The sequence below is a fragment of the Panulirus ornatus genome, chromosome 42 (genome assembly GCF_036320965.1).
Source record: "Panulirus ornatus isolate Po-2019 chromosome 42, ASM3632096v1, whole genome shotgun sequence".
Classification (NCBI taxonomy): domain Eukaryota; kingdom Metazoa; phylum Arthropoda; class Malacostraca; order Decapoda; family Palinuridae; genus Panulirus; species Panulirus ornatus.
In genome coordinates, this window is record NC_092265.1 from 14,352,639 (window position 1) to 14,380,336 (window position 27,698).

At 38.2% G+C, this 27,698-nt stretch overlaps 1 protein-coding gene across 4 annotated transcripts; it reads left to right on the plus strand.

Moving 5' to 3' along the window:
- Positions 1 to 300: 300 nt before the first annotated feature.
- Positions 301 to 27,619, plus strand: LOC139761931 (uncharacterized). Of its 4 annotated transcripts, none has more exons than XM_071686615.1 (5): positions 301 to 473; positions 9,496 to 9,706; positions 9,880 to 9,939; positions 10,098 to 10,280; positions 25,122 to 27,619. In XM_071686615.1, the coding sequence occupies exons 2-5, from the start codon at positions 9,503 to 9,505 to the stop codon at positions 25,641 to 25,643; spliced, it is 969 nt and encodes a 322-aa protein (XP_071542716.1). In that variant the 5' UTR covers positions 301 to 473; positions 9,496 to 9,502; the 3' UTR covers positions 25,644 to 27,619. The 4 variants fall into 4 exon arrangements, with proteins under 4 accessions (XP_071542716.1, XP_071542717.1, XP_071542714.1 ...); XM_071686613.1 differs by lacking the exon at positions 301 to 473 and adding an exon at positions 2,603 to 2,947; XM_071686614.1 differs by lacking the exon at positions 301 to 473 and adding an exon at positions 2,981 to 3,369.
- The last annotated feature ends 79 nt before the right edge of the window (positions 27,620 to 27,698 follow it).

The following is a 27,698-nucleotide window of genomic DNA, read 5'->3' on the forward strand; positions in this document are numbered from 1 at the left end:
ATTTCGATGATAAGGTGAACTGTGAGTTCAGATGCTTATTCATTGACCTCAATCATCATATTTGCAAAATTCGTCGTCAGTTGGATTCAAACTTTCTGATTCAATAATTAATAATGGAAATTAAGCATATTTTTATGTAATACAGGCAAATTTTGTAGTGCACCTTCATGCATTTTGTAATACAGGCAAATTTTCGTGTATAACAGCTTCGCTCATTGTGTAATACAGGCAAATTTTCATGTATAACTGCTTCGCTCATTGTGTAATAAAGACAAATTTTCATGTATTTCAGCTTCATTCATGGCGTATATCGACTCACAAAGCTGAACACAGGATCTCTAGATTGAACAAGCGCCTTCCTGACAAACGTCTTACGTCAGCCAACCCGCTGGACCCTTCTCTTTTCTAATAATATTAGAAAAGTGACGTATTGACACCATTCCTGTTCGTTATACTGCTTCTTAAACTTGGACGTAAGTGATACGAATGCACGAACTGCATTCTCAACCAATCATTTCGAGTGTTCTTTCTTATCACGATTTCCATCTACTTCAAAGCCCTGTCCATTGTCCCTGCTCCTCCTTCAGTGTTACACTCTATTATCAGTTTTAGACATTGTAAGGAATTCATTGGTTCCAAATTTCATCAGTCATCTGCAGATCACAATTCCAACACCGCCCGTAAATAGGTTTTAAGGCACAAAGTAGATATTACAATCTTTGACCACAGGTACATAGGATATCACATAAATGGGACGACTCTAAATTTACATAGGATATCTTATAAGTGGGACGACTCTAAATGTTGACCACAGATACATAGGATCTCACATAAATGGGACGACTCTTAATTTACATAGGATATCACATAAGTGGGACGACTCTAAATCTATTCTGAGAGAGCCACTGCAGAAATGGTGCAGCAGGACATAAGCCAATACATGATATGAGGAAAGGAGTATTCAATCTCCAAGCGATGTATAATCATCCAGGTTGTTGTACAACATGATCATGATGCACTGGAAATATAATGTGCATATTTACCAGAGAAAAGAATTCTTTTCTGGGGCGAGATAAGAGGAGTGGGGGAGGTATGAAAGTTTGCTTACGTTGGGAGGTGGAGGGAGGTCCGTCGAGAAACCTAGGCCTTTTTATCACTTTGGTTCTACTTAAAATATAGAGCGAAACCACTTGGCCTCGCTTGATCATCGTTACATGTTACATTACATCTAATTTGCTCTAAGCTCGTTGTTGTCCTAACTTGCAATCTTTTTAGCGTCTTAAAAATGTAGAAAAAAAAAAAGGCATCTTAGGAACATCGCTCCAACCCACTTCATCATTAGAAAGGGAAGGTTGGGGCTGAGAAGTTGCTAGCCCCAGTGCCCACGTTGGCTGTCGTTGCACTAGCAACATTTTTTTTTTTAAGTATAGGGGATGCTTCTAGAAGAGCATCAAAGCCAAGAAAAAACGGGGATGAGGAGACAAATTTTTCAGGTGATCCAGTAATTTATTGCATTTTTTCTGTATTCTTAAAGAGTTCTTCCAACATTGTTGTAATATCGGTTTTCTTGATATATTTATTTTTGTCAGTATGCATGTCACGTATTGACCACACCCAGTATGTGACCAGTAAGAATTTATTTTGATTTTGCTGTTTAGTTTGCATTCCAAACACCAAATAGACAGACGCTCTCTGATTGCCTTCTTTTTCTGAAAATAGAATATCTTTGGTCTAGACAGAATGAAAATGCACCCAACACCATCTCGAAAGGTGCTATTGAGATAATATATATAGTATAGAAGTTGGTCGTATAAGCCACCATTTAACTAGGCATAAATGAAGATCAATGTAGGGCTGGATGTTGCACGTGTGGAACGTCTGTAGTCAAACTGACAGACATACAGGAAGTTTTACAGAATCAATACTGTGGATTATACTTGGTGGTACCTAGTTGAACATTAAATGATAAATAGTTAATATTGATTGAATTACAGAAATACTGTACTTCACATACGACATATAGTTTACCGAATGGAAAACTTCCTTTGCTTGGGTATGTACTTGTTCAAGAACTTTATGACGTTCATGATAGTAACTCCAGAACTGCTCTTAATACACGTGTGTGTACAAGATCTAATTGACACAAGGACACAAGTCTCCTGTAGTCCATTGTTGAAGGTTGTTGATGATGTGCTGAAGGGCATGTCTGAATGCACATATAAACTTTTCGGGATGAACCCATCCTCAGCTCCTTGTACTGAGCCCATAATCAGCAAGTCAGAATACAGTGAGCATCAACTCGAAATGCTTCCACCGTCAGCATGTACAAATATACCCATCATTAACTTTGATGAGTGCGCCTATCATCACTGTGTCGGATATGTACCCATGATCAGCTTCTCGCAATGCGCCTATCCATTAGTATATCGGAATACTTTCATCATGAACTTCTTTAAATGCGCCTATCCTCATCATGTAGCATTGCACCCATCACCAGCTGTGTGGAGTGCGCCTATCCATCACTGTCAGCCAGAAATGGCCCCATCACCACCAGCTTCTCGGGATGCACCGGTTCATCAGTTGGCCGACACAGACCCATCAGCCTCAGTCTGGGGAAATGCAGTTATCCTCAGCATGTAGGGAATGTCGCTTATTATCAGCATAGAGAGGGAATGCACTCCATCATTAGCTTCTAGTCACGTGGCGCCCATCACCAGGCGGTCGTAATGCGCCCACCACCATCACCAGCAGCAGGAGGTGGTGGGAGGCAGGCTCGGAATGCACCCATCATCACATGATGGCGTCTCGTCAATGTCTACAGGATGTACCATGAGATTAAGCTGGGGAGTCACTTGTACAGGCTGTTGAAAGAAGAACGGACACTAACATTATAAAGTATAGTACAACAATCAGAAGATAAAAGAGTCAGAAAACTGCACCATTAGAAGTAAGGGTACAGGGCTGTTAAAGGGTTTTGAATAAATCTCAGGAATGTAATTGCAGCTTGCAGTTAACTTTATGATTATGATTTGCTTTACTCCCGCCATCTTACTGAATATGAAATATAATTACTTATGGAATGGTAGGATTTATTGTGTGGTGACTTTAGGTGTGCTACGTCCATGACATGATTTAACAAGTTTGTATCCATGGATTGATTTGGATTGAAAAAAAAATACTTATACAGTGTGTGCATATCGATATTTCACCGAAAACCACATAAAATATATGAAAACGATTATTTCCAGTGTGGCCCTCATAAGATATATGACTAATGGCACAAGGTAAAAGTTGAAGAGCAAGAAAACTGAAATGCATTTGAAATAGATGTATAAGTAAAATGCTTTCATAGTCGGTAAAACAGCACGGGTAAGTTGCACTTCGGTCCATATCCACTAACGGGTAATATATATATATATATATATAGATATATATATATATATATATTATATATATATATATTATATATATATATATATTATATATATATATATTGAATCAAGGCATGTGAAGCGTCTGGGGTAAACCATGGAAAGCTGTGTAGGTATGTATATTTGCGTGTGTGGACGTATGTATATACATGTGTATGGGGGGGGTTGGGCCATTTCTTTCGTCTGTTTCCTTGCGCTACCTCGCAAACGCGGGAGACAGCGACAAAGTATGAAAAAAAATATATATATATATATATATATATATATATATATATATATATATATATATATATATATATATATATATATATATATTTTTGCTTTGTCACACAAAGTATGAAAAAAAAAAAATATATATATATATATATATATATATATATATATATATATATATATATATATATATATTTTGCTTTGTCGCTGTCTCCCGCGTTTGCGAGGTAGCGCAAGGAAACAGACGAAAGAAATGGCCCAACCCACCCCCATACACATGTATATACATACACGTCCACACACGCAAATATACATACCTACACAGCTTTCCATGGTTTACCCCAGACGCTTCACATGCCCTGTTTTAATCCACTGACAGCACGTCAACCCTGGTATACCACATCGATCCAATTCACTCTATTCCTTGCCCTCCTTTCACCCTCCTGCATGTTCAGGCCCCGATCACACAAAATCTTTTTCACTCCATCTTTCCACCTCCAATTTGGTCTCCCACTTCTCCTCGTTCCCTCCACCTCCGACACATATATCCTCTTGGTCAATCTTTCCTCACTCATTCTCTCCATGTGCCCAAACCATTTCAAAAAACCCTCTTCTGCTCTCTCAACCACGCTCTTTTTATTTCCACACATCTCTCTTACCCTTACGTTACTTACTCGATCAAACCACCTCACACCACACATTGTCCTCAAACATCTCATTTCCAGCACATCCATCCTCCTGCACACAACTCTATCCATAGCCCATGCCTCGCAACCATACAACATTGTTGGAACCACTATTCCTTCAAACATACCCATTTTTGCTTTCCGAGATAATGTTCTCGACTTCCACACATTCTTCAAGGCTTCCAGGATTTTCGCCCCTCCCCCACCCTATGATTTACTTCTGCTTCCATGGTTCCATCCGCTGCCAGATCCACTCCCAGATATCTAAAACACTTTACTTCCTCCAGTTTTTCTCCATTCAAACTTACCTCCCAATTGACTTGATCCTCAACCCTACTGTACTTAATAACCTTGCTCTTATTCACATTTACTCTTAACTTTCTTCTTTCACACACTTTACCAAACTCAGTCACCAGCTTCTGCAGTTTCTCTCATGAATCAGCCACCAGCGCTGTATCATCAGCGAACAACAACTGATTCACTTCCCAAGCTCTCTCATCCACAACAGACTTCATACTTGCCCCTCTTTCCAAAACTCTTGCATTCACCTCCCTAACAACCCCATCTATGAACAAATTAAACAACCATGGAGACATCACACACCCCTGCCGCAAACCTACATTCACTGAGAACCAATCACTTTCCCTCTTCCTACACGTATATCATGTGTGGCGGGTAGGTGACAGGAATGAATAAAGGCAGTAAGTATGAATTATGCATATGTCTATGCATGTATACATATGTATACGTTAAAATGTATAGGTATGTATATACATGCGTATAAGGGTGGGTTGGGCCATTCTTTCATCTGTTTCCTTGCGCTACCTCACTCACGCGGGAGACAGCGACAAAGTATAATAAATATAAATAAATATATATATATATATATATATATATATACATGTGAGAAATACTTAGAAAAGCAAATGGATTTGTATGTAGCATTTATGGATCTGGAGGAGGCATATGATAGAGTGGATAGAGATGCTCTGTGGAAGGTATTAAGAATATATGGTGTGGGAGGCAAGTTGTTAGAAGCAGCGAAAAGTTTTTATCGAGGATGTAAGGCATGTGTACGTGTAGGAAGAGAGGAAAGTGATTGGTTCTCAGTGAATGTAGGTTTGCGGCAGGGGTGTGTGATGTCTCCATGGTTGTTTAATTTGTTTATGGATGGTGTTTTTCGGGAGGTGAATGCAAGAGGGCCAAGTATGCAGTCTGTTGTGGATGAGAGAGCTTGGGAAGTGAGTCAATTGTTGTTCGCTGATGATACAGTGCTGGTGGCTGATTCGTGTGAGAAACTGCAGAAGCTGGTGACTGAGTTTGGTAAAGTGTGTGAAAGAAGAAAGCTGAGAGTAAATGTGAATAAGAGCAAGGTTATTAGGTACAGTAGGGTTGAGGGACAAGTCAGTTGGGAGGTAGGTTTGAATGGAGAAAAACTGGAGGAAGTAAAGTGTTTTAGATACCTGGGAGTGGATTTGGCAGCGGATGGAACCATGGAAGCAGAAGTGAATCATAGAGTGGGGGAGGTTCATTATTCCTTCCCGTCGCCTACCCGCCACACATGAAATATGTGTAGGAAGAGAGGAAAGTGATTGGTTCTCCGTGAATGTAGGTTTGTGGTAGGGCTGCATGATGTCCCCATGGTTGTTTAATTTGTTTATAGATGGGGTTGTTAGAGAGGTGAATGCAAGAGTTTTGGAGAGAGGGGCAAGTATGCAGTCTGTTGTGGATGAGAGAGCTTGGGAAGTGAGTCAGTTGTTGTTCGCTGATGATACAGCGCTGGTGGCTGATTTGGGTGAGAAACTGCAGAAGCTGATGACATAATTTGGTAAAGTGTGTGAAAAAAGAAAGCTGAGAGTAAATGTGAATAAGAGCAAGGTTATTAGGTACAGTATGGTTGAGGAACAAGTCAATTGGGAGGTAAGTTTAAATGGAGAAAAACTGGAGGAAGTGAAGTGTTTTAGATATCTGGGAGTAGATGGAACCATGGAAGTGGAAGTGAGTCATAGGGTGGGGGAGGGGGCAATAGTTCTGGGAGCATTGAAAAATGTGTGGAAGGTGAGAACATTATCTTGGAAAGCAAAAATGGGTATGTTTGAAGGAATAGTGGTACAAACAATGTTATATGGTTGCGAGGCTTGGGCTATAGTTAGAGTTGTGCGGAGGAGGGTGGATGAGCTGGAAAGGAGATGTTTGAGGACAATATGTGGTGTGAGGTGGTTTGATCGAGTAAGTAATGAAAGGGTAAGAGAGATGTGTGGTAAGAAAAAGAGTGTGGTTGAGAGAGCAGAAGAGGGTGTTTTGAAATGGTTTGGTCACATGGAGAGAATGAGTTAGGAAAGATTGACAAAGGATATATGTGTCAGAGGTGGAGGGAATGAGAAGTGGGAGACCAAATTGGAGGTGGAAAGATGGACTGAAAAAGATTTTGAGTGATTGGGGCCTGAACAGACAAGAGGGTGAAAGGCATGCAAGGAGTAGAGTGAATTGGAACAATGTTGTATACCGGGGTCAACGTGCTGTCAATGGATTGAATCAGGGCATGTGAAGCGTCTGGGGTAAACCATGGAAAGTTCTGTGGGGCCTGGATGTGGAAAGGGAGCTGTGGTTTCGGTGCATTATACATGACAGCTAGAGACTGATTGTGAATGAATGGGGCCTTTATTGTCTTTTCCTAGCGCTACCTCGTGCACATGCTGGGGGAGGGGGTTGTCATTTCATGTATGGCAGGGTGATGATGGGAATGAATAAAGGGCAGACAGTATGAATTATGTACATGTGTATATATGTATATGTCTGTGTGTGTATATATATATGTATATGTTGAGATGTATGGGTATGTATATTTGTGTGTGTGGACGTGTATGTGGGTGGGTTGGGCCATTCTTTCGTCTGTTTCCTTGTGTTACCTCACTAACGCGGGAGACAGCGACAAAGTATAATAAAAATAAATAGATAAAATAAATAAAACATAATTCATACTTGCTGCCTTTATTCATTCCCGTTGCCACCCCGCCATACATAAGAATGAGAACCCCCTCCCCCCCCCGCATGTGTGCGAAGTAGCGCAAGGAAAAGACAACAAAGGCCACATTCGTTCACAGCTTCCTTCCCACATCCAGGCCCCACAAAACCTTCCATGGTTTACCCCAGACGCTTCACATGCCCTGGATCAATCTTTATTATACTTAATTGCTGTCTCCTGCGTCAGCGAGGTAGCACAAGGAAACAGACGAAGAATGGCCCATCCACTCATGTACTCATATATATCTACGTAAATGCCCATACAAGCATGCATACATATACATTTCAACGTATACATAATATGTACATACACAGATATATACATATATATATATATATTCATACTTCCTTGCCTTCATCCCTTCCTGGCGCTACCCTACCCCACAGGATACAGCATTGCTAACCCCTGCCTCAGCATGGTAGCACCAGGAAAACAGACAAAAAAGGCCAAATTCATTCACACTCAGTCTCTAGCTGTCATGTGTAATGCACTGATATTATAGCTCCCGATCCACATCCAGGCCCCACAGACCTTTCCAGGCATTTCTTGCCATGATTCAGTCCATTGACAGCACGTCGACCACGGTATACCGCATCATCCCAATTCACTGTATTTCTTGCACACCTCTCACCTTCCTGTATATTCAGGCTCCGAGCATGCCTCTCACCCTCTTGTATGTTTAGGCCTGATCACTCAAAATCTTTTTCACCCCATCCTTTTACCTCCAATTTGGTCTGCTTCTTGTTCCTTCCACCTCTGACACATATATCCTCTTTGTCAATCTTTCCTCACTCATTCTCTCCTTATGTCCATACCATTTTAACACACCCTCTTCTGCTCTCTCAATCACACTCTTCACTTCTACACTTTTCTCTTTCCCTTTCATCACTTACTCGATCAAACCACCTCACACCACATTTCATTTCCAGCACATCCACCCTCCTCCGTACTACCCTATCTATAGCCCATGCCTTGCAACCATATAACATTGTTGGAACTACTATTCTTTCATACATACCAATTTTTGCTCTCTGAGATAACATTCTTGCCTTCCACACATTCTTCATCACTCCCAGAACCTTCATTCCCTATCCCACCCTGTGACCCACTTCCATGGTTCCATTTGCTGCTAAGTCCTCTCCCAGATATCTAAAACACTTCCCTTCCTCACAATTTTTCTCCATTCAAACCTACATCTCAATTGACTTGTCTCTCAACCCTACTGAACCTGATAACCTTGCTCTTAATCATATTTACTCTAAACTGTCTCCTTTCACACACTTTTCCAAACTGAGTTACCAACTTCTGCTGTTTCTCAAATGAATCATCTAAGTATTTCTCAGGCATATTCTTCAAAGCAAAACACCTGACCCACACATCCTCTAGCACTTCTGAAGCCACACTGGTCTTCCCCATTCTGATGATCTGTACATACCTTCACCCTCTCAATCAATACCCTCCCATACAATTTCCCAGGAATACTCAGCAAACTTATTCCTCTGTTGTTTGAACACACACCTTTATCCCCTTTGCCTTTGCACAATGGCACTATTCTTGCATTCCGCCAATCCTCAGGCACTTTACCATGCTCCATACATACATTGAATATCCTTTCCAACCAATCAACAACACAGTCACTTCCATTCTTAATAAATTCTACTGCAGTGCCATCCAAACCTGTCACCTTGCCAAATTTCATCTTCTGCAAAGCTTACACTACCTCTTCTCTCTTAACCAAACCATTCTCCCTGACCCTCTCAATTCACACACCACCCCGATCAAAACACCCTATATCTGCCACTCTGTCATCAAACTCATTCAACAAACCTTCAAAATAACTCACTCCATCTCCTTCTCACTTCATCACTACCTGTTATTACCTCCCCACTTGCCTCATTCACTGATTTTTCCATTTGTTCTCTTGTCTTATTATTTACCTCCTTCCAAAACATCTTTTTATTCTCCCTAAAATTTAATGATACTCTCTCACCCCAACTCTCATGATAATAATGATGATGATAATATTATTATTTTATTATTATTATTATTATTATTATTATTATTATTATTATTATTATTATTATTATTATCATTATTATTATTATTATTAAGTTAATGTTTATACTTTTACTTTTATAAGGTTACCAATGCTGCCCAGAGAGTGTGATATTTGTCTGCAGTGCTATAATGAAGGAAAACGTCTACCAAGAAATCTTAGTTGTGGCCATACATTATGTACTTCATGCATTGCCCAAATTGTCAAGAGAGGACCTCTCAAGTGCCCATTCTGCCGCTCACGTCATACTGAAAGAATCCTCTGCCCTGCTGATGTTCCTCTCAATGATGCACTGGTTGGTCATTCTGTTGATTGTATACACAATGTAATATTGCATTATGTAAGAAATGCTGAGACACTTTGTATTGACCTAGTCTGTGTTTACTATAAGCAGAGTATTTTCTTTGAAAGACTTAATTTCAAAGACAAGGTTTAGGTAATAAGTTAATAGCAACTGAATTTTTTAAGGTGGCGATGATAACAGAGATTGCTGCAACAAGTGCAAATAACAGTGATGCTGCATTAGAGGTAAAGCACAGTATAAAGAATTTAATTGATGATAGACATAGCTGATAATTCATACATAAAATATTGTTATTAATGGACTAGTTAACAAACTGAAGTAAAAGCATTGTACAGTATGTCTAGAGGAGGTGTATTGAACACTCATTGGAGTTGTACTTCAGTTAAGTGTGCTGAAGCTGAGAGATGATGTGAAGAAGGCTTGTGCTGAGGGAAACAACCTCTGGGCTGTTCTCACCGGAGAAGATGGTCATTCTCGGCGTGCTCGTATTAGTCTACTAAACAACCGTCTACACTTGCATGCTCTCCAGGATGGCGAACCACCCAGTGGGTCACAAACAGTACCGGTAAGACTGCTAGCACTTTGTATGTTCAGGTACATTTCATTATCCTCAAAATGGATCTTGTGATAGTACAGTATTTATCATTATATGAATAAGATAATATATATATATATATATATATATATATATATATATATATATATATATATATATATATATATATATATCTTTTCTTTCTTTCAAACTATTCGCCATTTCCCGCGTTAGCGAGGTAGCGTTAAGAACATAACTGGGCCTTTGAGGGAATATCCTCACCTGGCCCCCTTCTCTGTTCCTTCTTTTGGAAAATTAAAAAAAAAATAATGAGAGGGGAGGATTTCCAGCCCCCCGCTCCCTCCCCTTTTAGTCGCCTTCTACGACACGCAGGGAATACGTGGGAAGTATTCTTTCTCCCCTATCCCCAATATATATGTATATATATATATATATATATATATATATATATATATATATATATATATATATATATATATATATATTCTTTCTTTTTTCTTTTAAACTATTCGCCATTTCCCGTGTTAGCGAGGTACTGTTAAGAACAGAGGACTGGGCCTTTGTGGGATATCCTCACCTGGCCCCCCCTCTGTTCCTCCTTTTTTTTTTTCATACTATTCGCCATTTCCCGCATTAGCGAGGTAGCGTTAAGAACAGAGGACTGGGCCTTTGAGGGAATATATATATATATATATATATATATATATATATATATATATATATATATATATTAGGTAATTTAAAAAAAAAAGTAATTTTTCTTATGTATTAGGACATAACCTTTCCTAATTTCAGAAAAAACATGTTATTTAAATTCTAGATTAGCCAATCTTAAAGAAAGAGTTGATGACTATTTTATTCATATGATTAGGTGCATAAAAAATTCAAAATTATTGTTTTTGACATAGATAAGGAGGTAAGCATTTGTAGTTTAGGAAAAAACTTATTATTTACTGAAGTAGGTCAGTCCTCCTAAGTACTATCAGAATGAGCATAGTGTTGGGCACCACAGGTGTGGCAAATCCCAAGAAAAGGTGCTTAGCCACCCACCATGTTCACTAGCAAGTTGCTGTCTGTGGCCAACCACCAGAGCTTGAATTGCATGTTGAATTCCTCTTGTGGCAGGAAATTATATGTGTAAATTGATGCCAGAACAATCTATTATGTAAGTGTATAGTGATACCAATAGGTCCAAAGAGATTAAAGAAGGATGATATACAGAAAAGTGTATTTATTAATAGAGAGACAAAGTTAAAGAATGCATAAGAAGAGAAAGTTTAAAACTATTGTGGTTGAATTCTTCATGTAGGTGATAACATTAACTGAAACTTATGTACTGCAAGAAGTAGCACTTTTCTCTTAGTTTTGAAAAACTCTTATCTGTCTCTTCTCTGTATTCACCATGCCCTCTTCTTTATACCAGCAGGATGATCTGTGCCTAGTTCTGTACATATTCCTGTTCATGTGCATTTCCAAGTATCAAAACATACTAACACCTAGTTGATACCGGACTTCGACTGCCTGTTGATACACTCTGACTGAAAAGTCACTTTCAGCGAGACCATATCATCATGTTTTGACAAAATGAAGTACATATAGTTTTGTTGAATAACTTCACTCCAGAGGAGTCCTAAATTTCCCTGCTACTGGAAGTAGCCCAGCCTTGAAGCTGCTGGAGCTCTTAGAAAAGAGATCATGGAGTAAAACCAGGACCCATTCAAGAAAGGGTGATTTGTATGTGAATAGATAGATAACCAAATATTAACACTTTTCCACACATTTCTTCACTTTTTATATTACCTCACTCTTCTTTACTTCATATATACAGGGTCTCTTTAGTAATCCTTTTGTCCTTATCACAGCGCACGCTATCATTCTTTCCAGTTCTCCATCTTTATATTTACATTCTCACTTCGCACAGTTGCCTTTTAGTTACAGCTGTATATACTCCAGATACATATAGGGATAGGAGAGAAGGAATACTTTTAAAGGTTGTAGAATTAGTACTTGGATACAAGGTTTGAGATATAAGTATGAAAAGAGCAATGCATAGTTGATGGAGGAGACTAGAATTGCTGTGGAAAAGAAGAAATATGCAATGGTAGATTGCTCAATAGGAATGTACCAGTTGAAGTTCAGGAGAGGAGGAGGGAAGAATATGTAATATTTAAGCAAAATCTCAAGAGGCTGATAGGGGAAAGCATAGAAAGGGTATATGAAGATTTTGGAAGACAGTTAAGTGAAAAGTTTTGGGAGAAGAAACTAAACTAGAAGGAGGTGAAAAAGGAAAGAAGTGGATGTAAGAGTGGAAATGTATATGAGAGAAGTAAGGAAGAGGAGTTGTTTAATCAAAAGGAGGAAGTTAAAGGAAGATGGAAAGAGTATTTTGAAGAAATGATAAATGTGGAATAAGGGGTATGGAGGATGGAAGGAAGAGGATACAAGTGTAAGGGCTATAGCAAAAAGGAAGGTAAGAAGAGCAATAATGAGGCTGAAAGGTAGGAGAGGCACTTGGAGTGGATGGGATTACAGCTGAAATGCATAAGTATAGAGGAGAAAGTGTGATAAAGTGGATGCATCCAATATGTAATTTAGTATGGAAACAAGGTTGTGCCTGAAGATTGGGTGAAAACTATTATTATTCCTTTATTAAAGTGAAAAAGTGCTAAGGATGTAGGTAACAGTTATAGGGTAATAGTCTGTTAAGTATAGCAGGAAAAGTGTATGTATGAATGTTAATTGATAGAGTGATGGAAGTGACTGAATGCACGATTAGTGAAAAGCAAGGATTTTTTAGGAAAGGTAGGAGATGTATGGATCATTTTTTTGTGGTAAAGATGACAGTGGAAAAGTATTTAGCAAAGAGAAAGACTTTATATGCATCTTTTATGGATCTGGAAAAAGCATACGATAGACTTAAGTGAAATGCTTTATAGGATGTGTTAAGGACATATGGGAGTAGAGGGACAACAGTTAGATGGTGCGAAAGCCTTCTATAGAGGAGCAGGCGCATGCATAAGAATGGATGGAAAGTTGAGGGAAAGTTTTGTCACACATATATTTGTGAGGCAGAGCTGTTTGATTTCACCTTGGCTGAAAACTCTCCCATCCTGTTTTAATTTTTCCAAAAGAAGGAACAGAAAAGGGGGCCAAGTGAGGATACTTCCTCTAAGGCTCAGTCCTTTGCTCTTAACGCTACCTCGTTAACATGGGAAATGACGAATATGTTTGAAAAAATGTATATAAATATATATGGATGGAGTGATAAGAGAGATGAAAGCAAAACTCGGGAAAAGGGGTGTAGAGATGGAGTGTGGTGGTTAGATACGGTGGCTAGTGGTAAGCCCACTTGTGGATGATACTGTGAAAGTGAAGAGGAGTTACAGAATGTTGTGAGTGTGTTTTGTGATGTGTGTAAGCATGGGGAATTGAAGGTAAATGCAGCTAAAAGTAAAGTAATGGTGTTTGAAAGGAAATGGAGTGAAAGTATAGAATTTGCAAAACCATACGGAGTGAAAGAAAATGGTATCTTAAATTGTGCTTTGTATATGGGAGGAGAAAGACTGAAAGAGGTGAGAGACTTTTAAGTATTTAGGAGCTGTCTTGGGTGTGTTTGGTGATATGGAAGGAGAGATAGAGGAGAAAGCAGTACAGGGTAGAAGAGTCCCTTAATAGAATAATGAAGGGTAGAGTTATAAGTATGGAAGCAAAGAGAGGATTATGGGACAACATAGTCCTTCCAACCCTGATTTATGCAGCCGAAACATGGACATGGAATAAGTCAGAGGTCAAGAATTCAGGCTGTGGAAATTAGCTATTTGTGAAGGGTATGTTGTGTGACTAGATGGAGTGGAGAAAGAAATGAAGGGATGTATGAGAGGTATGATATGGCAGGGAATATAAAGGGAAAGAATTGTGGAGTGGTAGAAGGGGTGAAATGTAATACTTTGAGGCGATTTGGGGATGTGAAAAGAATGCAAGACTGGGAGTATGATATTACAATTAAAGGGGTTGGTGTGAGAGGAAGACCATCTTTGACATGAGCAAGTAGGGTTGAAGAATACTGGAGGGAGAAAAATGGTAGAAGAATGCTTGGAGTGATGTATGTGAGGGAGGCATGTAAGGACAGGGACAAGTGGAGACTCTTTTGCCGTGGCCTCCCCTTGATGGGAGTTCCCGGAGAGAATGGGTGTCAAAGGTATAGATAGATAGAAAGAATGCTACCCATGTGTGTACCTGCTGCATATAGCATAAGGCAACTTATATTATTCCTGATGTTGAAGAATGATACAATAATGATTTCTTGCTCTCTTAAACCTGGCGACATGGGTTAGTCAATGTTGGTGTGTTACTGTAGCATGTCCAGGGAGAGATTGGTGGTTGAGAAGATAGCATAACTTACCACTATGGTATGATGATCAGTTAAATAGATAATTCAGTACAGGAGAGTGACAAGTCATTAAGCCAAATTTTGAAGATGTGTTGCCCTGAGCAATATGTTCTGGGAGTTTATTGCAGGTGTGAATAAGGTCATTGTCAAAGAAATAAGTCATAAAGTCTAGATTAATTTGGTTACCTCTAAGTTTTAGTCCATTTCCTTTCATTGATAGTGCTGACACTACCGTAACAAAATTTTCAATGTCGATGTGGTTGAATCCTTAAGTATTTTAAAACATTCTGTTAATTTGCTTTAGAGACACCTCTTGCTTAGAGAGAACAAGTTTAATTCTTGCAATCTGTCCTCATATGGTTTGTTACACAAGGAAGGAATCATTTTAGTTGCTTGGTGCTGCTTTGCCTCCAATTTAAAAATATTCTTGCACAAGTAGGAGGCCCAGAACTATACTGCATATTCGAGCTGAGGTCTAACTAGACTTAGATGAAGTGGCAATATCACATCCTTGCTTTTGTATGAAAAGTTTCTGTTAATCAATCTAGCATCCTGTTTGGTTTTTGGTGGCGTCATTACAATGCTGGAAGAATTTGAAAGTTGTTGGAGACAATGACCCTTAGACCCAACAGTTCATGATAAAATTGTTTGTTGAGGTTTCCTTCATGTAAAAGCTGATATATGTTGCTGTTAAATGGCATTTATCATTTTCTAGACCATTCAGTGATTTTATCTAGATCCTCTTGTAAGTCTAGCCTATCTGCATTGCTGATCTTTGATTCATGTTCAAATTTGGACACTTACATTGTTAATATGCATTGCTGATCTTTGATTCATGTTCAGATTTGGACACTTATGTTGTTCAGTATTGTTAATATAAATGATGTAAGGTATGGGTGCAAGAACAGATCCCTGGAGGAACCCACTAGTAACGGCTGACCATGGTGATGATTCGTTATTCATTATGACTCTCTGCCTCCTATCATATAATCAGGCTTTTATCCAGTTTCCACTGCAACCAGTAATTCCCAAGGCCTGGACTTTATGCATCAATTTAACATGGTGGACTTTGTTGAATGCTTTTTGGAAGTCCAGAAATGTAATATCTTGCTTTTGCCCTGTCATGGTTATTGAACAATTTATGATAAGATTCAAGGAATTTTGTAAGGGATGATCTATGCAGTCTAAAACCATGTTGTGTATTACTGATTAGACTATGTTGTTCCAGTTTAGTTACGATTTTCTCTCTAATAATCAACTCTAGAGTATACACAATTGATGTGAAGTTAATAGGACGGTAATAGCCTGGCATTTCATGACTTCTCATATTGCATATAGGGGTGCTGTATGCCTGTCTCCAGTCCTGCAGGACTATTCCATCATGGAGAAATTTATTGAAAATATAGGTTAATGGTTTGACAATTTCGTGTTTTATATTTTTAATTACATGTGGATAGAAACCATCAGATCCTGAACTTTTATTAGTCTTCAGCTAATGTCTGTGTTAGTACTTCTCTAATTGTGACGGTAAGTTCTGGTATCACGCAAGTGCTGTTTATCAGTCTAAAGATTCATGCCTACGTTTTCTAGTATGAAAACAGAACTAAAAATCTTGTTCAGGATTGTTGCTGTGCTTTTATCATCCACAATGGGTTCCCCATTCTCATTTACCAAGGGTCCTATTCCACTTCTTATATCTTTCTTGTTCTTGGTATAGAATCTTTCGGGAATCTTTAATATTATCTCTAGCAATACTCAGTTCTTCCTCTCTTTTGGCTAGCTTGATGTCTTTTCACGTTGCTCCTAATAGTGATATATTATGTTGCAATATTAAGGCCATTGTCTGATTTCTTAAGCTTGTAGAGTTTATTTCTGTGCTGTATAGCTCTCGTAATATCTGAGGAGTACCATTCAGGCCTGTTGTTGTTTTATTGTTTCTGTCATGCATGGGAAAGAATGTGTCACGTTTTTACATAAACTGATATCTAAAACTGGCCAATAACTTTTCTGGGCATGAACCTACGAGGGTGAAATTCTTTAATGCATTGTGCAACCTATTGAAATTTGCCCTTTTGAAGTAAGGGGTAATGATACTGGTGTTAGGGGAATCGATTTTGATTTTACATCAGACCTAACCATGTTATGGTCACAAATGCCTTGATGTTCATCAGCACGGGTATTAGTTAGTAAGAACTCATGGGACACAAGGACCAAATCAAGTTTATTAGCTTACCTTGTTTGCTTGATGACAGTTTGGTAGAGTAAATTGTTGTTGGCAAAGTTGATAATACTAGCAGATTCACTTTCTCCACCTGAGACAGTTTTCCAGTTGATTTCTTTGAAATTAAAATCCTCCAGAATGATCAAGTCTTTATTCTGTATTGCTCATTGTAACCTCTTGTACATGACAATGTCAGTATCAATTGGCTGACTAGGGTGTCTGTATATAATGTTTATGTAAAGTTTGGAAAATTCTTAGCTAATCTGAACACACAAATGTTCAACAACAGCAGATATTGTAATCTGAATATTGATTGAGTTTATGAAAGATTTTACATACCGTGCATTTCTGTCCCCTTGACCATCTCTGTCCCTCAGAAATAATTTGTAGTCTGGCAAATTGTTCTCGCTAATAAGATTGTTTTTCAAGTCCAGAAATGTTTCTGTTAAACTAGTGATGTCAACAAAATCAGTGTTTACTAAACAGTGCAATTCATCTGTTTTGTTTCTTATGGATCTTATATTCCTGTAAAGTCTGTATGATTTCTTCATGGGATTTCTGCAAGAGACTTGTGGTATGACTTGGTAACTGGCTATTTCTTGACTGAGGTGTGATGAGCCCCAGTGACCTGACACCCCGTAGTATCTGTCTGGTGGGGTGGGGAAGAGACTCGATCTGACCTCCCCTGCAGTTTTAAGGGAATTTGATCCCTGATTTGCAAAGCTAAGAGATCTGTTCCTTTATTCTTGAATTAACATCAGTGGCAGAAGTAATGTGGCATGCTTCCTGCACACCTAATAATAATTACTAAAATGCCCTTAATTCTCAAGTTTAAGGGAAAATGTACTAAATGCACCTTAAAGTTCACCTCAAAATGAGCTATACACAGTAATTCCTGCTGCTCAGCATAGTATGGACAAGCAGCTCTACTCAGGCTCTTGTGCTAAAAGTTCACTTAAAGGAGCATCAACTAGATACATGTCTTTAGACACATTCTTAGCGGTATAGAAGACTGGCTGCACAGAGTCTGGGCACAAGGGAGTCCTTCCAGTCATTATGATCTGTATGTGCACAGCAGTGCACTCTTAGTGGCGGCCCACATTCTCCAGGTCAAGTTGTGTTGTACACGCACCACTCAAGTGTGGCCTGGCACGCCCTACGTACATGTGTCCTTGATACAGCTCACTGTTTCCATCCACACACTGCTAAGATTCTCTTTAGGACCATGCTGGTGTGCAGCCCCTACTTTTCTTCTACCTTCACTCTTGTTCAACCCTTACTGGTATCGTCTTGGAATTGAAGGTATCAGTGTCTCTTGTAGACATGTTATTGGTTCGTTACCCTTGCAGGTGGACAAGCTTTGCACACTTTATAAAGACACCCTGTGTAACAAGAGTGAGGTATGGTTTACCAAGATTCCTGGTAGATGTTAGCATTATACCTCCCGGGCTGGGCAAAGTGTCTCCAAGGTGATTGGATACTCATGACCTCATCTCTGTTCTGCGTAATGTAGGATGCCATTTGTTGTAATACCAAGGCAATTATTTCAGTTCCCTTGTTTATTTACTCCACAAATTTTCTTTTTCATTTTTCCACACTCGATACATTTTCATTGTCACTTTCATTATTCTTTCAATTTAAAGTTTTCCTTACAAATAACTAAACAATTTTATAAGAATATCCTTAATCGGTAATCTCTTGATGCATGATTAAAAACTATCTAAGAATTACAGGAAAGTGGCATGAAATGTGCATAAGCACTAATTGCTATAATAATGCGTGCATTCGACAGATGGCAAAATTGCACTTGTCACCTGTCTGTTTACACAAACTTTACTGTGAGATTTAAGAAACATTGAGGTGAGTGGAAAAGGACACCGGTGTGCAGTTTGCAAACAATAAAAGAAAGATAACCCAGAATTTGTGTTTGATGTTTTTCCAAAAGATACAGAATTAAGTATATATGACTTTCATTTTTATATGTAAACAAATAACATATATAGGTAACTTTAAACTCAGTATGTAGAAAAAACAAGCTGCAGTCACGACTGTTTTCTTTTAGATTTAAGTATTGTCTTCATACCAACACATAGACTCTATGTACTTGATTTTATGTGGATTTGCTTACCTGCTTTGCAAACATTTTTTTTTTCATGTTTGTATGCTCTGCTTATATGATCATTCAATATGACACCTTTTATGCAAATAGCTTTTGTGTGAGCTCTTAATTATATTTTCTGTATGTTACTCATGTTTGTTTTTGCTTGGACAAATTTTATATATTTCATGTTTATGTATGAGCACTTCAACATTTTTAAGTTCTTGTTATTCTTTTTTTAGTTTTGTTTTACATTATCTTACATTGTGTTTCATGTTCTTCTCTGTATTTTCTTAATTTTGTGTGTTATTTTTGGTTATGGTAATGCATGGGCAACATGTATTACATGTATAGATTACCCATGACGTGCTATGGTTCGACATGATTTTTGATCTTTACGATGGTGTGATAGCGATATGCATTTAGTAGAAGCTGTGCTTCAAATTTTGAATTTTGATTTTTTCCTGGGCTAGCGATATGCAGTACGATACTTTCTCATGATGCTGTTTTGTGTTTTTGCATTCCATCATGTTTACAAAATGCCCATCTATGCCTTTGGTGAGAAGAAGAGGAAGGCAATTACTCTTGAGATGAAATTAAAGATAATTGCCCAGCATGAAGTTATACCTGAGGCACCAAGAAAATTCACAGCAAAGAAACTGTCAGAGGTGTTTGCTAATATCAACAGAGGTTTATGGATGTTAGAAGAAATGACGTCAATTATAAGAGATTTGCAAGAACTGACAGGCAGATACAGGATGATCTTGCTTGTTATAAGAGAAATGTATAATGAAAAGAAGAAGCAAACTGTACAGTCAACACTTGATATTTTCTTGAATAAATCTAAAACAACAACAAGTGTTGATGCCCCAGTTTTTTCTACCAACTATTGTTGAGCCTCATCAGAAGAGAGAGATTGACAACCCTGTTGATGGTGCATCCTCATCATATACTAGTTAGTTTTATATAATTCAAACATTCTTCAAGCCATGTGCTTTCAGGTGTGTACATTAATGGTGAGTACCTATACAATCTGTTTTTTCAGTACAATATTCAATAAATTGCATGAGATATTCAAGACTTTATTAAATATGCTTTATGTTAGATAATTTTTTCCAACTGTAGGCTGATGTAAGTGTTATGAGAATGTTTATGGTAGGCTATGCTAAGTTATGATATTCGATGGGTGTGATGTACAGCATTGAATGTATTAAATGTATTTTCGACTTAAGTTGGGATGTAAGTTTGAATGAGGAAGAGCTGGAGGAAGTGAAGTGTTTTAGATATCTGGGAGTGGACTTGGCATTGAATGGAACCATGGAAGTGGAAGTGAGTCATAGGGTGGGGGAGGGGGCGAAGGTTCTGGGAGTGATGAAGAATGTATGGAAAGAGAAAATGATATCTTGGAGAGCAAAAATGGGTATGTTTGAAGGAATAGTAGTTCCAGCAATATTATGTGGTTGCAAGGGATGGGCTACCGATAGGGGTGTATGGAGGAGGGCAGATGTGTTGGAAATGAAGTGTTTGAGGACAGTTATGTGGTGTTAGGTGTTTTGATAGAGTAAGTAATGGAAGGGCAAGAGAGATGTGTGGAAATAAAAAGTGTGGTTGAGAGAGCAGAAGAGGATGTGTTAAAATGGTTTTAACATATGGAATGAATGAGTGAGGAAAAGTTGATATAGAGATATATGTGTCAGAAATGGAGGGTACAAGGAGAAGCAGGAGACCAAATTGGAGGTGGAAGGATGGAGTGAAAAAGATTTTAAATGATTGGGGCATGACCATGCAGGAGAGAGAGGCATACAAGGAATAGAGTGAATGGGAACAATTTGGTATACTGGGGTCGACGTGCTGCCATTTGGTTAAACCAGAGTATGTGAAATGTCTGGGGTAAACCAGGTGGTGATGAAGTGAGAAGGAGATGGAGTGAGTATTTTGAAGGTTTGTTGAATGTGTTTGAGGATAGAGTGGCAGATATAGGGTGTTTTGATCGGGGTGGGGTGTGAAGTGAGAGGGGTCAGGGAGAATGGTTTGGTTAAGAGAGAAGAGGGAATGAAAGCTTTGCGGAAGGTGAAATCCAGCAAGGTGGCAGGTTTGGATGGTATTGCAGTAAAGTTATTAAGAAAGGGGGAGGGGGTGTCTGTGTTGATTGGTTGGTAAGGATATTAATTGTATGTATTGTTCATGGTGAAGTGCCTGAGGATTGATGGAATGCATGCATAATGCCTTTGTACAAAGGCAAAGGGAATAAAGGTGAGTATTCAAACTACAGAGGCATAAGTTACTTGAGTATTCCTGGAAAATTGTATGGGAGGGCATTGATTGAGGGTGTAGACATGTACAGAGCATCAGACTGGGGAAGGGCAGTGTGGTTTCAGAAGTGGTAGAGGATGTGTGGATCAGGTGTTTGCTTTGAAGAATGAGTGAGAAATACTTAAAAAAACAGGAGGATTTATATGTTGCATTTATAGATATGGGGAAGGCATATGATAGGGTTGATAGAGATGCTTTGTGGAAGGTTTTAAGAGCATATGGTGTGGGACGTAAGTTGCTACCAGTGGATATATATATATATATATATATATATATATATATATATATATATATATATATATATATATATATATATATATGTGTGTACGTGTAGGAAGAGAGGAAAGTGATTGGTTCTCAGTGAATGTAGGTTTGCGGCAGGGGTGTGTGATGTCTCCATGGTTGTTTAATTTGTTTATGGATGGGGTTGTTAGGGAGGTAAATGCAAGAGTTTTGGAAAGAGGGGCAAGTATGAAGTCTGTTGGGGATGAGAGAGCTTGGGAAGTGAGTCAGTTGTTGTTCGCTGATGATACAGCGCTGGTGGCTGATTCATGTGAGAAACTGCAGAAGCTGGTGACTGAGTTTGGTAAAGTGTGTGAAAGAAGAAAGTTAAGAGTAAATGTTAATAAGAGCAAGGTAATTAGGTACAGTAGGGTTGAGGGTCAAGTCAATTGGGAGGTAAGTTTGAATGGAGAAAAACTGGAGGAAGTAAAGTGTTTTAGATATCTGGGAGTGGATCTGGCAGCGGATGGAACCATGGAAGTGGAAGAAGATCATAGGGTGGGGGAGGGGGCAAAAATCCTGGGAGCCTTGAAGAATGTGTGGAAGTCGAGAACATTATCTCGGAAAGCAAAAATGGGTATGTTTGAAGGAATAGTGGTTCCAACAATGTTGTATGGTTGCGAGGCGTGGGCTATGGATAGAGTTGTGCGCAGGAGGATGGATGTGCTGGAAATGAGATGTTTGAGGACAATATATGTAGTAAAAGCTTTGTGGAAGATGAAAGCTGGTAAGGTGGCGGGTTTGGATGGTATTGCAGTGGAATTTATTAAAAATGGGGGTGACTGTGTTGTTGACTGGTTGGTAAGGTTATTTAATGTATGTATGACTCATGGTTAGGTGCCTGAGGATTGGCAGAATGCTTTCATAGTGCCATTGTACAAAGGCAAAGGGGATAAAGGTGAGTGCTCAAATTACAGAGGTATATGTTTGTTGAGTATTCCTGGGAAATTATATGGGAGGGTATTGATTGAGAGGGTGAAGCCATGTACAGAGCACTCACTCACTCATATATATATATATATATATATATATATATATATATATATATATATATATATATATATATATATGTATATATATATATATATATATATATATATATATATATCCCTGGGGATAGGGGATTAAGAATACTTCCCACGTATTCCCTGCGTGTCGTAAAAGGCGACTAAAAGGGGAGGGAGCGGGGGGCTGGAAATCCTCCCCTCTCGTTTTTTTTTTTTTTTTTTAATTTTCCAAAAGAAGGAACAGAGGGGGCCAGGTGAGGATATTCCAAAAAAGGCCCAGTCCTCTGTTCCTAACGCTACCTCGCTAACGCGGGAAATGGCGAATAGTTAAAAAGAAAAATATATATATATATATATATATATATATATATATATATATATATATATATATATATATATATATATATATATATATATATATCCCTGGGGATAGGGGAGAAAGAATACTTCCCACGTATTCCCTGTGTGTCGTAGAAGGCGACTAAAAGGGGAGGGAGCAGGTGGCTGGAAATCCTCCCCTCTCGCTTTTTTTTTTTTTTTTTTTTTTTCAAAAAGAGGGAACAGAGAAGGGGGCCAGGTGAGGATATTCCCTCAAAGGCCCAGTCCTCTGTTCTCAACGCTACCTCGCTAATGCGGGAAATGGCGAATGGTGTGAAAGAAAGAAAAAGAAATATTTTTTTTTTTTTTTTTTTTTTTTATACTTTGTCGCTGTCTCCCGCGTTTGCGAGGTAGCGCAAGGAAACAGACGAAAGAAATGGCCCAACCCCCCCCCATACACATGTACATACACACGTCCACACACGCAATATACATACCTACACAGCTTTCCATGGTTTACCCCAGACGCTTCACATGCCTTGATTCAATCCACTGACAGCACGTCAACCCCTGTATACCACATCGCTCCAATTCACTCTATTCCTTGCCCTCCTTTCACCCTCCTGCATGTTCAGGCCCCGATCACACAAAATCCTTTTCACTCCATCTTTCCACCTCCAATTTGGTCTCCCTCTTCTCCTCGTTCCCTCCACCTCCGACACATATATCCTCTTGGTCAATCTTTCCTCACTCATTCTCTCCATGTGCCCAAACCACTTCAAAACACCCTCTTCTGCTCTCTCAACCACGCTCTTTTTATTTCCACACATCCCTCTTACCCTTACGTTACTTACTCGATCAAACCACCTCACACCACACATTGTCCTCAAACATCTCATTTCCAGCACATCCATCCTCCTGCGCACAACTCTATCCATAGCCCACGCCTCGCAACCATACAACATTGTTGGAACTACTATTCCTTCAAACATACCCATTTAAGAGTAAATGTCAATATATATATATATATATATATATATATATATATATATATATATATATATATATATATATATATTTTTTTTTTTTTTTCATACTTGATTGCTGTTTTCCGCATAGCTTATTTTCATATATGTGTGTATTATATATTGAAATGGAATAGGTTGTTGTGGATAGCTCCTTTGACTCAGGTAGTTAGTCTTTTCTTTCTGCTTCACCCACATGTAAACATCTGGGATTCTGTCCACAAGCAGACAATCTGTCCTTATCACATATAACACTTGACAACACAACTTGCACAGTTTGTTCTTCGTAACTGTAGATTTTCCTGTGGTGACCGTTATGTGTTAGCCCTGCCTTTTAGCAAAATGATGAGCAATAGATAAAAGTAGTAAGTTGGAACTGTAGGTAGGAGCATTAGGTAGAAACTTTATGTAAAAGTAGTAGGTAGTAACATTAGGCAGCAGCATTAGGTATAAGTAGTCCATAGGAACATTAGGAAGGAGCCTCTATAAACACTGAACTAGACTTGCCCTCTGCTAGTGGCTTGTTAAGGGTGAGGCACAAAAGGCTAAGAAGTGGTACTAGTTAATTATTTACGGAGACAATTGCTGTGGCCTCCCCCTTGAAGGAGTTCCAGAAAGGAACAGGTTTCAGAGATATGATAGGTAGGATAATGATATTAATCTCACTTTATGAATCAGAGTAGTGTGCAAAGTGAAAAGGTAGAAATGTGTTTAAAAATACGGAAGATAATGTTTGATTTTTATACACAGTGTTGTATGGAACTGGTCGAAGATTTAATGAAGATTCATAAAACATACACAAAATAGGTAGTATTATGGGGTGGAGTTACTTACAGTAGCTTTAGTTTACTGTCACTTCATGTAGAGTGAAATAATGGTTGCAAAATTTGCCGTATGTCAAAGTAATGAAAAAGTGGGCAATATTAAAATGCTCTGATGTAATTTTTGTCTTGTCAGCAAGATCCTGAGAGCCAGAGAGCATATAGTTAAGTATGATAAACAATTTATCAAAAGGTGTATTGTTTTAAGTACCAGTAGAACTTTGTAGTGATTGTGGTTTATGAGTGAGGTTGTTTAGAACTTACTTTGCTATGAAGAAATATAGATTATTGAAGGGTATGTATATTGTAATCCTGTATAATTTTATGTTTCTTTTCTTTCAGCACAGATATCTATAATACTATAAATGTTTTCAGTATGAATCAGTGTATGGGTTGGTAGATCAAAACTATGGCATAACATTCTTGGAGGTGATGTGGGCAGGACATATACAAGGGCGTGTATATATCATGCTGTTGGATGGAGCAGGAAGGACCCTTCAGTTCCTGTTCTTATGCTCTGGTGAGCGAGGACCCTCATATGCAAATACTCGCTTTCTCGAGGTTATTCGGAAAGGGGAGCCAGGAGAACAGTTATGGGGTGGTGATTATGAACATAATGATGGAAGTGGTGGTGCAGCACTTCCTGGGATGACCCGTGGTGAAAGAAATTATCAGCCCATAACTGCTGGTTTGGTGGCAGGCTATTATTTCACTGGATATGGGTGTGATCACAGTCCTGCACAGTTTGGAATTTATATCAGTAGTTTACCGTATTATTCTGAAATGTCATCATTAGGAGTAGTAGTAGAGGGTATGGATATCATCTCAGATGTGACCAGACTAGATAATGTCCGTGATGTATATGTGTCTGACTGTGGTCTGTTGTTGTCTCATTGAAAAGAATAATTGCAATATAATAATGAATTATCCACACCCTCACACAACTGTTTATACTTATATACTCTGAAATTTACTCTCAATATGTGGACATACAACAGACATAACTATGTATTGTATGTGGAATGTTGCTGTTTCTGCAATTGCTTCTCTGTATATTACGACTAATCATAAGAAACTTTTGTTGATGTTATTAGGAGATATGATGGTTTGATGCTTTGTCTCCAACTGCTATGTTGCCAAATGTACAATATATGTAATTAAATAATCAGTTTATATAATATGAGAAAGTGTTTGAGAGAAGTATTTGGAACTTGAGTAATTTTCATAAATACAAGGATCAGAAATTTATTGTTAGGTAATCTGACAAGGAGTAAAGGGAGAGTGGAGGAGATTGGAAAAATGGTGAGAATTGTACAAGAATTGGATTATATGTAAGAAATGAAAAACATGTGTCCTGTTTTGACTGGAGTAGTGCTATATTTTGGTTTTGCAGTTTACATGAAAAACATAGTGAAGCTGTTAGTAATTTCAAAAAAGAAAGCTTTAAATTAAAATTGTATTAGTACTGAAATAGTTGGTACTGCTGGAAATTGGAGTGTATTAAAACCTGTTTTAACATTTTAGGTGACATTAGTTGGCTTGAGTTTCAGGTTGGAAGCAGCACTTTGGAGGAAGTTTTCAGGCCTTTGTTGATGGTTTGTTTCCTTAGCCCGGGTAATATTGCAACTCTTTTTGGGTTTTGACATACATTCTTAGTAGCCTCACTGTTCCTTTGTGATTTTTTTTTATTCACCTTTCATTTATTTCTTACACACTTGTACAGTAACATTTATATAAGGCTTGTTAAGACAACAGTCATTTGTGGAAAACAAGGTGTTAAGGGAAAAAAACAGGTTCGAGCTGATATTTATTTATTTAATGTTTCACCCTCTCAAAAGTTTTTTTTCAGAAATTGCAAAATAAATGGAGATACCAGGCTATGTATACAGTCAGGCTTTGGTAACCCTACTGGATGCCTAAATGTATTTATCCCTTATTGGCTTGCTGGCTTTGTACCTTTAATCCACTCCATTTTTGCATCTGATTCTGAGCTCTTAATGAAACAGCCCTTATGTTACTGGCAATTTCTATGCTGTGGGCAGTCGTGAGAAACTGCCCACATTAGTATGAAAATATTAAAGAGCTGGTTTCATCAGATGGTTAGAATTGACAGGAAAGACAGCATTAAACTAGGGGATAAAAGGGGTGAATTCAGTGAAGTGGATGGGTCATTCCAGCCAGATGACCAATGTATGCATCTCCCTTTGTTTTGCATTTTCCGAAGGACTTTGGTGGAGTCAAAATGTGAAATGAAATCTCAATTTCACTCGGTTTCCGTGTCAACCTGCTCTCCACATTTGTCTTGATGGATAATAACAATAATTCTTTTCACATGACTATTGTGGGAAAGCAATAGCCTCCTCACCCGTCTTGCTTTTAAACTGTAGATTTCTTCCTGTATACTCTGAGCAGTGCTTTAAAATCTTGGATATGTGATGTAAAGAAGGTTGGTAAACAAAATATTTTGGGAAAATTCAGTATGAACTGCCTTTCTGCAATTGTATGAAATTTAATTTTGTATAGATAGAACACTTTTTTTTTCATACATGCTCGCCATTTCCCACTTGAGTGAGGTAGCTTCATAAACACTGTTGAGGGAAATGTAATGAAGAAATTTTAACATACAAAAAATCATGGAGTACCAGAAGAAATATATGAGTAATGAAAATTTGAAATAGTGATAGTTTTGTATGGAAGGAGGACAAAAATATGGGATTAGAGTTTTGCTATTGAAAATGTGTATATGTTGATATATATTGTATAGAACCTAATGCATCAATGAAGATTAAATTTCTTTTAATCCATTTTTGATATAGTTAGCATAGTATACGTAAGTTGCTTGTTGTTGGTTAAATAAACATGAAACAAAAATAGTAAGGTTGATTTTAATGATTATTGTAATTACTCGTATGTACTGTAAAGTGAGGGATTCTTACACTGATGGAGCCCCAT